Source organism: Mastigoproctus giganteus, chromosome 5, assembly GCF_048544385.1.
Source record: "Mastigoproctus giganteus isolate SK-2022 chromosome 5, ASM4854438v1, whole genome shotgun sequence".
NCBI classification, from domain to species: Eukaryota; Metazoa; Arthropoda; class Arachnida; order Uropygi; family Thelyphonidae; genus Mastigoproctus; species Mastigoproctus giganteus.
Genome location: NC_143579.1, coordinates 236,869,254 through 236,883,092, shown reverse-complemented (window position 1 = coordinate 236,883,092; position 13,839 = coordinate 236,869,254). Strand labels below are relative to the sequence as shown.

At 37.0% G+C, this 13,839-nt stretch overlaps 1 protein-coding gene across 3 annotated transcripts in view; it reads right to left on the bottom strand.

Annotated features, from left to right (window-relative positions):
• Window positions 1-13,839, bottom strand: part of LOC150086307 (uncharacterized) — a 230,060-nt gene that overhangs the window by 34,322 nt on the left and 181,899 nt on the right. For all 3 annotated transcript variants that reach the window (XM_090374462.1, XM_090374464.1, XM_090374463.1), the window contains one exon: window positions 13,653-13,769. In XM_090374462.1, the coding sequence (XP_090230588.1) occupies window positions 13,653-13,769 (117 nt within the window). The remainder of the gene's footprint in view (window positions 1-13,652; window positions 13,770-13,839) is intronic.

Genomic DNA, 13,839 nt, shown 5'->3' with positions numbered 1-13,839 from the left:
AAAATTGTGCTGTCTTGAAAGCAAAATACAATGTGAAATTGATATTCTGCAGGCAATGTATTTGTGTGTTTCAGCATGGGATGAAGTTGATGAAAAAGTGATCGCAAACTGCTTCAAACAAGCTTGATTTACTGCATTGAATGATGCAATGTGTGAAGTTTTGCATGCTTCTTCCTCTATTAATTGTGAAGAACAGTCCAATAATAGGGAAGAAATATTTCAGCATGTGCATCACACCTAAACTTACAGGAAAATGTAAGCTTCAAACATTACGCAGAAGTGGATGCAGACATTGAATGTTTCGGGATATGCATGAATGAAGAGGAACTCATTGCAGACGTAATGAAACCCGAAATTTGTAGTGCAATGAAGATGAGGAACTTACTGTGGTTGAACAAGAAGTTTCAGTGAAAGATGCTCATCAACGATTAGAACTTGTATGTCGATTTTTTTCAAGGCCAGTCTAACTGCAGAAGTGAAATAACTGCTATTGCGCACCTCCATAATTCTCTTTTAAAACATGCTCTACCATTGAAACATGTTTTTACAGATTATTTCAAAGTATGAAACAATTCTCTTGTTAAGTCTTGATAGGTATGTAGCCTAACTTTACTGCACTCTACACAATCAATGCAAAATTTACAATCATAATTTTCTTGTTTAATACTGTAGTACATATTATAAATAAGACTATACTATATTGTATTAGTAGAATTACATTAAATGTTCAAGCTTTTACTTGTTTTGTTGCTGATTTTATGAACGATCGATATAACGTCCTTCTGATATAACGATGACTGTTTTTCTCATTCCCCTGCAGGGTTGTTATATAGAGCTTCGACTGTATTCAGAAATGGCAAGTGAAAGTTTTGTTTACAACAATGGCACTGTTTAGCTGTCAAGAGCATTTCCAAAACTGCAACAGAAAGAGAAGACCTGAATTCAGTTTTTGTTTCACCTGGCTGAATATTCTCTGACACTCAAGCATTGTTATAAGGAATTATTAACATGCCAAGAATGACTTGGGATAATTTGTAATATTTCATGCTTTGTACTTGTCAGTTTCCCCAAGTGTTTGTACATGTGTGTGCGTGTTTTTTCAAAATCAGTTTGTTTCAATTTGGTTCAAAAAACTTGTTCTCCAAAAAAGCATCATTAAATGACAGACTGGTTCTCCAAATACAATTATATTTAAGTTAAATAATATTTAATTTAATGCTCCAGATAAAGCAGTTTGGCAACTTGCTATCTATGAATTTTGTTTGGAGCTAGTAGACTTTGACTGCCATACTGTGGTCTCAGAAAGTAATGACAGAAAGGTGCTGGTGACCAAACTTAAGTCCACAATTTACCAAATTTATTAATAAAATCATTCGGCTTCTGCTATAAATGTATTAAATAATTGAAGTTAAGACTTTGTTGGATCATATTGGTTTGCAAATAACCTTGATATACCATGTAAACTTGCACTGATGATCTTTTTCAATTTTTTTCCCCCTCACATTATAAAATTTGGAGTTTTATGCACCAACCAGTTTTATGATGGAGTTTTACTGCATCAACCAGTTTTGACATTCAGCATGTACTGTCTCTGCACTTGTGATTGAAAAGGAAGGTGTCCTTTACTAATTTACTGATAGGAAAAGTGCATTCATTAATGAAATTAAGAAAAACATTCACATTTTTTAAAAATTCTGATTTTAATAGTTTTACTAATTTCTGTGAAAAGAAAAAGATAGAAAAGGGATCAAAAAGACAGATTCTCTATCGTAAATCCAGAGAGTAGGAAATATACTAAAACATACCTATTCAAAATTCACAGTTTTGATTATTTGGGAATAGTTTCTCTAAAGTCTGTTACATTTCCAACATATATATGTACTTCTCTCTATGTAGTTATGCTGCAGTGGTGTGGAAGATCCAACTGATGGATCAATGTCTCTTCCCAACATACATGTTACATTAACTCACCAAACAATTTCAAGAATTCTTGTTTTATTTTTTCTAGCAATTGCTGAAAAAAGTACAACACTGCTGACTGTCTAACAAATATGAAGGCATCTCTAGATGAAATCAAACCATCAATTTTGGTGTGCATGCTAGGAAGGTGTTACCCAATGTGGAGAAAAGCCTTAAGCCATCTCGCTGGTAGAAGATGAAGACTGAGTTTTACTGGGATGAAAGAAGCGACAAAGAATAGAGTGATTTGAATCAAAAACCTCAGCTGTTGCTTAAGGCACAAGTAAAGATTTTAAACTGTCTAAGGCTCTCTGTTTAACATGGCATTTGAAATAGATTCGTTGATGGAGCACAGTCTTAAAATTTAAGAGGATTGGTAGCTCTTATGTTGCTTTTACAAGGACACCTACAGGGATCTGTAACAAAATATAAAGCAAATGTCCACAAGTTTTTTATGAAAACTTTGCAACTGCACCTTCTTCCTACTAAAGATTCTTGTAAGTTCTCTCCTGGAAAGATTTTAAGGATGACCCCACATCTCTCTCCTTCTCTCCCTTGTGGTGAGTAAATGTGGGTTTTTTTTTTTTTTTTTTGTTATAATAAGCATTTTGTTATAATAAGCATGATTTTGGCTATTACACATATTATATGTTAACTCTTATTGATCATGAATGTTTGTCTTGATTGATTTTCATAAGAAAGTCTGCCCCCTCCTTTCCAGAAAACTTTGGTCTCAATATTAACAGTCATTTACAGAAATCACCATTAATATTAAAAAAAGGCCACCCAACCCCCTTCTTTTCCAACAAGGCTTGGTGCCTCTGTAGCCAGGTGGGCAGGAGCAGCAGTGCGTAGCACACGCTTCTTGATTAGACCGGGGTTCGAGCCCGTGAGCCACCAAATATGGAGGATGCGGAAAGGTCAGGGAATGATCACCGCATATCCCTGGAGAAATATGGCCTTAGTTGCTAATGCTCCTAAAAACCAAATAACAACAACCACCAACAAGGCTTTGGTATTAATATTCACACCAATTCCCAGAAACAGTCTCTTGCAAACATCAAATGTTTACTGTACTAATTTCTTTGCATTAAATGATGAAGTACAGTATGCTAAAGAATACAGAAAAATATTTCACAGAAAGAAAGGATGGTTGGAAATAATTTCTCAGGGGTTTCCCCAAAATACTGTAAACCTTATAGAGACACAATGCAGAATGCAGTCTATAACAATGTTAAGCTCTATATTCTTTGGAATGTAAGATCTATATTTTTACTAAATGCAAAGCTTAATACCTAGAAATTAGAGTGATTTAAAGAAAAGGTATTCTGAGGTACATTGGGATATGAGGAATTTTGAGCAAAACAATCTTCAATTCCTGGAGTGACATGAACAGAGGCCTGTATTGACAAACCTGCTTTTCCAGTTCATCCCACATGCTCTATCATAGAGGTTGGTAACTCATTTCTCCAATAATTCAAAACTGTGGCTTTCATTTTGCTTATTGGAGGCTTGAAATGGTGGAACCCATGTTTAGTCTCCAGTGCTAAATTTCGGTCAACCCTTCCCCATCTCTTCCGCAATGCATGCAGTTTGATTGATGACTTTTGAGGTTATGATGAACATCATGGTGAGATCCAATCTTCCTTACATTTCAAGGGTACAGCTCTAAAACGGTGTTCGCAGGCTGGCCGCTAGTTAGTACACTGGACCGAACCTATTGGTAACTCTTTAGGAGGCTTCCGGATCAGCTAGTGTATAATCTTGCTACCTCTACTCTGCCAGATGGTGACTGACTGGAGGGAGTCTGAGTAGTGTGTATGTGGGGAGCATTGTTGAGGCCATGTTATGTCAAGGATCTGGGTATATTCTTACTATGTGTATGCCACATCCAAAAATTTCAATACTTCATACAGCATGTCCCCCTCCCACTTTTTCTTGCTACTGAATACACCATGAATTGTCAAACAAATAGAGTAATCTTATCTGCAAAAAGATCTAAACCTCCCAAACACTTCCTAGTTCGTTTCACAAATATATGTGGTCTCAACTCTAATCTCAACAATGTCCATTTCCACTTGCAGTCTGCCAAACCCCATGTACTTTTTCTAACAAAATATCAGTTATCGGTTCATTCAACTATTGCTCATCTCAGTTCGCTGTATGATTCCTTTCACCTCAAAGGTGGTATTTGTGTATATGTCCATTCCAATATTCCCTGTCAGAGACTTGGTAATTTGGAATCTCCTCTTTTCGATCTTCTCTGGCTTAAAATCTCTCTACCTCATTGTGTCAAATTCATCTGTTTTCTCTCTACCCTTCTCCCAACTCTACTAATCACTTGGAGCTCTTTGACTTCCTCTCTTTGCAACGTGGCTTTCTTCAGTCCAACTTTCCTAACAGTGAGGTAATTTTTCTTGGTAATTTTAATGTTCACAACTCCAGCTGGCTTCCATTTTCTAGTCACACCGACCCAGCTGGTCGAGATGCTGAGGTTTTTGCAATTACTAATGACCTTACACAGATTGTTCATTTACCTACAAGAATACCAGACAATCCTACCAAAATGCTTCATCCAAAATGCCAAAATGCATTCATCCATTTACAGCCAAAATGCTTCATCTTTTTCTCACAGACAACCCTTCTAAGTAAACCGTTGAAGTGAGAGGTCCTTTAGGCAACTCAGATCACAACTTGGTGATTGTCTCTTCTCCAATGGAACCTTTATCTCATGGCTATTCCCAACCTCGTGTTGTTTGGCATTACAAGAATGCAAAATGGGATGATATGGGAGATTTCTTTTCTTCCTTTCCTTGGTCGGATTACTGTTTCAAAACTTCTGATGTCAATCTTTGCTCAGATCGTGACAGTGAAATTATTCTTGTAGGAATGGAATCCTTTATTCCATTTTAAAATCTCGTCCTTTATCAAAACCTTGGTTTTCTAATAAATGTGCTAAGGCTGTTCAAGTGAAGAACGTTGCATATCGTAATTGGCTTGTTTCCAATTCTTCAGTTTCATTTTCTGCCTACACCAAAGCTCGCAACAATTGTAAAGCAGTTATTAATCAGTCCAAACTAGATTTTGAACAGGCTAAGAGTAGAAAACTTGCTTCTTGCCATAATGGTAGCCAAGAATTCTGGAAACTTTTTGTAATGAGTACTGCAGGCAGGCCTGGAGGCCTCATTTCAGGAAGGATATTGAGCTGCTAGAGATAAAAAGCTGTGCAGAGAAAGGCAAGAAGACTGGTGAACGGAACAAAAGTGTGGTCTTACCAAGGAAGACTTAAGTTCTGCAAACTGCACTGACTGGAAACTGGGCACCTACAAGGCAAGCTAATTGAAATGTTTAAGGCTTTGAATGGATTGGGCAAGCTCAATGCTGATGAGATTTTTCCTCTTGTTCAGACTACACACATGAATTCAAATTGAGGAAGGATAGTTGCAGAATAGATGTGCAGAAGTTTACCTTCAGCCAGTGGGTGATTGAGTGTTAGAACAAAGTTCCATCTGTTGTTGTGGAAGTGGATAGTTTGAATAAAATCAAGGACTAGAAAACTATTGGAGGGGATGGACATGGGAAATGGTTTTTTTTTTTTTTTTTGGCTGATACCATTCAAACTTGCTTTCTTGCATCATTTGCCACTACTAATACTAATGCAAAATTGCAGTTAGATAAAAAGCCTATCAAACCTGGACTGATTTTTCTGGAGTATTAAGGCAGATGACATTATACAGGGTGTTTTTAAATTTTCCAAATGCATACAATTCATACATCTTCAATTAAAACTTACAGAAGTTACATATAATTCTGTTAACATTTAAACCTGTTTAATATGGTAATACTGTCTACATTGCTGAATGACTTCTGAAAGAAACTGAGTTTGAAATAGTATTCTAAGATAAAGTATCTCCATTGTAGGATTGATGTCATGGCATTCTCAATAAGTCACTGTCATTACCATGCTGCCATCTATCATTAAACTACTGATATATACATATAGACCAAATTATAGATTGTTCCTACAAGTATGATGGGAGGTGTAACCAAATGTATAAGTTTGGTGACTAAAAACACTCTGATAAAATTTTGCGAAGACCTATCAATGATGATAAATCAGATGTATCTTTAGGTGTAAAGTTCCATTTCAGCCTGTTTAATATTCAATTAGAAATTTTCAGATCTTGTCCACAGACATAAGATGCAACCTCTGAATGGGAATAGATATACTGCTGTGATTATCGACATGTTTTCATGATGGACACTGGTCTTCGTAATGCAGAATCAGAAAAATACCACTACCGTCCAAATATGAGTGGATAACATCATTTATCAATATGGTACATCTTAGTTAATTTTCAATGATTGCAGAACAGATTTTATTTTAGAACTTTTTTTTTTTTTTTTGTATATATATAAAATCTTTTATTTGCCATAATTACAAATAAAAGATTTTATTTTGCTCAAGGTCTCTTTAAAATAAAGAAGGTTGTCTGTTTAAAACAGAGAAAACTTTTTGCATAGCACTTTGATGTATGGCACAGTATGCATAAAAAAAACAGGATTGTCCAGGATAGTAAAGAATAAGGTCAAGACATGCGACACTCTGTCTTAAGCTCCTTTTTTTAAATACAGTATGTGCACACACACACTAATATTAAGGAGAAGGCTTATTACACTGTCTATGGTCATAATCCCACTGCACTTGGCAATATCCCCCAGTCAGTGTGAGCAAATGTTTTCAAGACATAAGCAGTCTGGAATAGGTCACCAAAGGGTTTATCCTCAGTGAGTCAGTAGGAGACATTGAGGGTATGTCAATAAAATGAAACATCTTACACTCATGAAGGTAAACTGGAAGGATTCACTGTATGTAGGGGATCAGGGTATATAGAAATCTACAATAAGTATAAACTAATCTGCAATCAAGTCATCACTAAGGAGGTTTAGGCAAGCTCAGACAGATTGTGAGAAGTCAGTAGCTAACAATGCTTAGCAAATAATTCTTTGTTTTATCATCAAAATGTTCTTTAATAAAACCAACAAATGGGGTATATAAAAGTAAAATAAAAAGGCATATTTACACAAAATATAAAACTGGTAAAAAACTGATTGATTAAAATAACCTTTTAAGAGCATGAAAGGTGATATTGTTGTACATGTTGGCACTAATGATATTAAGAGCAGGAGACCGGTGGAATTGCTTAACAAGTACAGGTCAATGTTAAAAAAAACCGTGAGTTAGGGTTGAATTTGAAAGTGTCTGCAATTCTACTCAGACACGATAGGAGGGAATATATGATGAGAGCCTTGTTGACCAATTCGGCCCTGGAGAGACAGTGCAGGCTCAAAGGGTAGAAATTTTCTCAGTCTGGTCTGTGCTTATTAACGGGAGAGACTGTTTCTACAGGGATGGGATACACTTAAATAGAAAGGGTGCAAGAATATTTTCTGATGCTATCGAGGTGGAGTTAGGTGGGTCGGAAAACTGGTAGCTTTGGGGGGGATACATGGACTAATAGATTAACAGTAGCTGCAGGCAGAGGTAAAACTGATTGTTGCACTGCTTCTATTGAAATGAAATTGAGCAGCAGCCTGGAAAGCAAGGCAATGGGGATTTCCAGAACTGCTGAGAGTCATAGTGGAACAAGTAAATACATGGGCTGTGTTAGGGTAACTAACAGTAGAAACAGGTGCATGTAAACCAATGCTAGGAGTATAGTTAATAAATTTGATGAGCATGAAGTGCTAGTCAAGACATCAAAGGCAGATAATGTTGGGATATCAGAGATGTGGTGTCACACAGACATAAGCAGTGCAGAATTGGAATTTGTGGAGTACAATGTGTACAGAAAGGATAGACAGGACAGGAAGAGAGGAGGGGGTTATGCAGTTAGTTAAGAAATACATAAAATCTAAGAAGTGCATCCAATTGATGTTGGTGGACAATGCAATGTTGAGTCTGGTCTATAGGCCTAATGAATCTGATGAGTATAATGAGCAATTGTGCAGAGAAAGAGTGGGCCAGTAAATCAGAGTGTCTAAAAATGGGGGATTTTAATTTTACAGATATTGACTGGAATTTGTGGGTTGGTCATTCACACACTCTAGCAAGGCTTCTGTGGATTTATTGGACGATTGCTTTCTAAAGCAGCAAGTTTGGGAGGCAACTAGAGGGAGTAATACTCTTAATCTGATTATCAGTAGTGATTTTTCATGCATTAAGAATCTGCCGATAAAGAAACCACTAGGTGGCAGTGATCACAGTGTACTGAAGTGGGATTTACTCAAAGTGGTAACTACCATCAGGGGTAAAGGGAAGGGTTTTTGCTTTTGTAAAGATAACTACAGTGGTCTGAAACGGTATTTAAATTCTATACGGTGGGACCAACCAACTGATGATGTTACCAACAGCAAATTCAAAATGGGAAGCATTCAAAGAATTAATCTTGGAAGCTACTAGGCTTTTCATACCAACCAAGAAATATTGTTCAAGATTTAGGCCTAAATGGATGTCAGATAAACTTATTAGACATGTGGCAGAGAAGAAAAATGAATGGGATACACATAAATTAACAGGTTACACAGAAGCCTATGATAGATATAAGCTTGTCTGTATCCAAGTCACAAAGCAGGTTAGGCAGCCAAAGACAGATTACAAGAAATCTTTGGCAAAGGATGCAAAGAAAAACAGCAAAGAGTTCCTTACTTATGTAAAAGGGAGGGGATGAATCGGATTGGTCCACTTGATATCAATGGTTCAACTGTTGATGATCATGCTCAGGTAGCTAACAAACTAAATGAATATTTTGCATCTACATTCACACATGAGGAGTTATTCAGAGAGGGGAATGCCAGAGGTGTATTAAACTCTGGCAGTAAGCTAGATAATCTTGTAATAACTGATTGTAAAGTGGGGAAGAAATTGTTGAAGATAAACATAAGAAAGGCACCTGGGGTGTATGGAATCTATCCAGTTATATTAAAGGAGGCAACAAAGGAAGTAAGCAAACCCTTAACCATAATTATGTTATTGTTATTTAGTTTTTAGGAGCATTAGCAACTAAGGCCATATTGCTCAGGGATATGCGGTGGTCATTCCTTGACCTTTCCGCATCCTCTGTATTTGGTGGTGACGGGCTCGAACCCCGGTCTAATCAAGAAGCATGTGCTACGCACTGCTGCTCCTTCCCACCTGGCTACGGAGGCGCCTAACCATAATTATGAGAGCTTCCTTGGACTAAGGGAAGGTACCCATGGACTGGAGATGTGCAAATGTGACCTCGATCCACAAAGGAGGATCAAAGAGAGAGAGACGGGTAATTACAGATCTGTTAGTTTAACTTCTGTTCCAGGGAAATTAATGGAGACACTGGCTAAAGAAGCATTGCAGGATCATCTAAACAAGAATTCTGTTATAGCTCGGACACAGCATGGGTTTGCTAAGGGGAAGTCTTGTCTGACCAATTTGATTGGATACTATGATGTAGTTACAGAGAATAATTTTAATATCGTATACTTGGATTTTTGGAAAGCTTTTGATACTGTTGCACATGGAAGACTACTGTACAAATTGGAGCAGTATGGCATTAAGGGCAAATTGCTGCTGGGGATAAAGAGATGGTTGAGTGGGAGAACACAGAGAGTGGTAATCAATGAACGCTGCTCCTCGTGGGCTAATGTTATTTGTGGAGTCCATCTGGGTTGGGTGTCGGGTGCATTGTTGTGAAACGCTTTGAGCGAAATGAAAGACCATGTGATATTGCACGTGCTACAGGCCTAAATGAAGCAACGGCAAAAAGCACATGACAATTGCAAACTCAACAGGTTGAAAATTGAAAAGGGCTCAATTGTAAAGGGCTTAAAATTTTTAGAAAACAGACTCCAACGAAGAACGCGTTATAGCTACAAAGCAAGGAATAAAAAAATTATTAGCTTGCTACGCAGAATTTCTTCGTGAAAAAAAGAACGCGCTGTGTCGTCAGACGAATTTGTTAGATTTTATGAAGCCATCGACATCGAAATAACTTTTTAACGTAAGTCATTTGTTTTTTTAATACATATTTTGTATTAATATGTATAAAGAACTACAATTTTATTAATATTTTTCTTCTAAACTAGTGTTTTTGTTAGTCCTTGGTCCCAATTAAGCAAAATTTATATGTATTTATATGCAAAGTTGTACCCCGACTTACGCGAATTCGACTTACGCGATTTTCATCGGACCTGCCTATCGCGTAACTTCGGGGTATTACTGTACAGTTATGGAGACAGTGTTTTACGTGATTGATTTCTTGCTGTCCAGATGTGACTGTACTGAAGTGAGGCCAGGCACAAGCAGTGGAAGACTTGTGTACATATGCAAGGGTTGTGACAAAGTGTGAAAACAGGTTTCCTATATCCAGAGGTTTCAGTGTGGAGGCCCACATGCTTGCCTATTATGTCTAAGAAGGGAGGACAGAATTTAGCTCCTTCTCCAACATAAACTGAATGTTAGGTTCAAATCCATTAACATATGCTAAGGCTCAGTCTTAACTAGAACAGCCAGCCCTAACTAGAACAAATATATCATCCACATAGCAGGGATGCAGAAGGACAATAAAATCTTAGTTTTTTTTTAGTATTAGCATTAGTAGAGGCATATGATGCAAGAAAGCAAGCTTATGCAGCATAAGCCAAAAAAAGAAAAAAAAAAAAAAAAAGTTCCCATTTCACCCCTTCATTCGTTCCAAAGTTTTTGAGACATTACTAAATCTGCCACTATATCTGCCACTTCTTATCAAAGCAGGCTGAATGCAACAAAAGCTTTCTCAGATTCAGAAGTTATGCACACAAGTACAGAATCTGTATGGTTTAGTTGGAAGCAAAGGTATAATGAGAGTGGGAGTAATCTACATACCAAAAGGTTGTGAAGATTATGGCCACACCTCTATATGCAGATGGATGAGCAAGCAAGGATGAATGTTTTATTATGGATGATTTCAATTTATTCCTTACTGATTGAAGCAAGTAGGAGGGAAACTCACCATGGGGAACAAAACTTTTAAATCAATGAGACAATTATTATATCAGACAGGGATATAATATTAGATGATAGGGAAGGTACTAGGAGCAAGAATATTCTAGACCTGATCATCACCTATAAATCAGATGACAATTTGGGGCTGACAGTACAGGAACCATTAGCAAGGAGTGATCATGGAGTTATAAATTGGATGATGAGGCAAGAAAGAATAGTTGCTAAAGGCAAAGGAATGGATTTTAATTTCAGGAAAGGAAACTATGACAGCTTAAGGTGCTACATGGCCTTTATCGACTGGGGAGATAGAATATGGAGTGGGGATATAACAGAATTATGGAATTTCTGAATTTTTATCTATTTTGCATCCCCTTAAAACTCACCCCTCCTCCCATCTAGAACAAATGCAAATAAACAGATCTGACATAAAATTTAGCTATGAGTAAAATCTTGAAGACTGAAATGTTGTTGTTGTTTGGTTTTTAGGAGCATTAGCAACTAAGGCCATATTGTTCCGAGGATATGCGGTGGTCATTCCCTGACCTTTCAGCATCCTCCGTATTTGGTGGTCACAGGCTCGAACCCCGGTCTAATCAAGAAGCGTGTGCTATGCACTGCCGCTCCCGCCCACCTGGCTACGGAGGCGCCGAAGACTGAAATAAAATTCACTTCGTACTTGGATTAGAAGGATAGTTTATCCATATTTCATTAAAAAGGTGCTTCATAAAGACATGTGCACCCCAAAAAAATCCATGGTGTGCCTCCCTAAGGAGGCATTCCCACACAATGGGGGAAAACTGCCTTTAAAGCAATAGTAACAGAAACCATGAATGCAGAAACTATATATATATATACACACTGCTAAGAAAATAAAGCAAGAGGATGACAACAAGGTGGTGAATAATTAGCAAGACAGTTTAATAGAGCAGAAAAAGATTGCATAGAAGAGTTACAGACTAATGAAAAGTACTAAAGCCTATAACAGCTACAAGATAATCTGTAATAGTATCACAGAAAAGATTAGGCTGGCAAAGCCTGATTATGAGAAATTGCTGGCTAAGAGAGCAAAGAACAGGAAAAAAGGGTTTTTCGTATATGTGAATAATGGGTCATTTAAGACACATCAGTCAACAACCATGAGCTACCAGATGATACATTCATTCCAAACTTGCAGACTAAAGGTGCAATGTAGTCTTTATAGTTCTTGTACTATTATAATCTGAAATAGCAATAGCTAGCATGCCAATGTTTACTGTTTACACACACACTTTATTTTTTTTTTTATTCAAGAAAATTAAATTTTAATGTGTAAATAACAATTTTTGTTATGCAAATATCAATCATGATCACATTTTAAAATAAATGCCTCCTTTATGAATCAATGGTCAAGGTGAAACAAAAATATTATCACTGTAATTAGAAAACCTCATAACTCCAAAAATGTTGATTTTACAAGAGACACAAAAAAGGATTTTATAGTCTGTGATGAACTGATAAATAAACAGATATTTGCAAATGTTGGTAAACACAACAGCTGTTGAGACATTAGGGGAGGTTATAATAACCTCCCCAATGGAAAGTGAAAAAGACCTGGAAGTAATTGTGCAGTCAAATATGAAGTTCACTGAGCAGTGCAGACAAGCTGCCAGGGCAGGTCATGGAGCCTTGTCAATAATATATATAGGAATTTTGCTAGCAAGGACAGGGAGGTGATTATCCCGTTATACAAGGCAATGGTCAGGCCACACCTAGAATACTGTGTACAGATCTGGAGGCCTCATTTTAGGAAGGATGTAGAGTTGCTAGAACGAGTACAAAGAATGGCAAAAAGATTGGTGAGGGAAACAAAGGGGTGCTCTTACGAAGAAAGGCTTATGTTCTGCAAATTGCAGCGCCTGGAGAGTAGGCACCTGCGAGGTTATCTGATTGAGGTGTATAAGGCCTTGAATTGGTTGAGCAAGTTGAATGCTGATGGGATTCTTCCTCTTGCTCAGATTAAGAACCTGAGGGAGCACAGTTTCAAACTGAGGAAAGACAGTTGTAGAATAGATGTGCGGAAATTTGCCTTTAGCCAGCGGGTAGTTGACTTCCATCTTTTGTTGTGGAAGTTGGTAGCCTAAATAGATTTAAGGCTGAGCTGGACAGGCATTTGGAACGAATGGAGGGGTGAAATGGAAAGGTTTTTTTGGCTGATGCTGCATAAGTTTGCTTTCTTGTATCGTATGCCTCTACTAATGCTAATAATGGAGTTACGAGTTTTGAAAATTGTTTTACACAGTGATGGAATTACGAGGTTTGTGAAAATGGTTATTTGACTGTTTTAAAAAATTTACTGGATTTACAAGGTTTTCTGAACCAAGTAGTTCCATCTTCTCCTAACAGATGGCACGAAAATGTCATTTTCAACCAAAAGTGGAGTTATGAGGTTTTCTAATTATGGTGATGATATTGTCAGCATCATCTTTCCTGAACAAGAAATGTGTATCCCCTTCAACAAATTCTACTGATAAAGAGTATTTCAAAAATTATTTATCATCTGGAACATTAAAGTGATCAACTCATCGTAAGGGCCTTATGATATGAATGTTATTGTAATTTTCTCTATGTGATACTAAATAGATAATTATTAAAGTATCGATATTCCAAAACAAGCAATATTTTCTTTCATTCTTACGTTTCAAATTATCAGTTTCTTCTTGATTTTTCTGTCCCACAGATTGTAATTGTTCTTCTAAAGAAACACCATGTTGTTTAGACTCCAATAATGTATCTTCAGATTTATTCAGTTGCCCTGATAAGGAAATGAAAACAGATGAAAATACAGGTTTATTCTAAATGAAACAGACGTTCAAAAGGTTCAA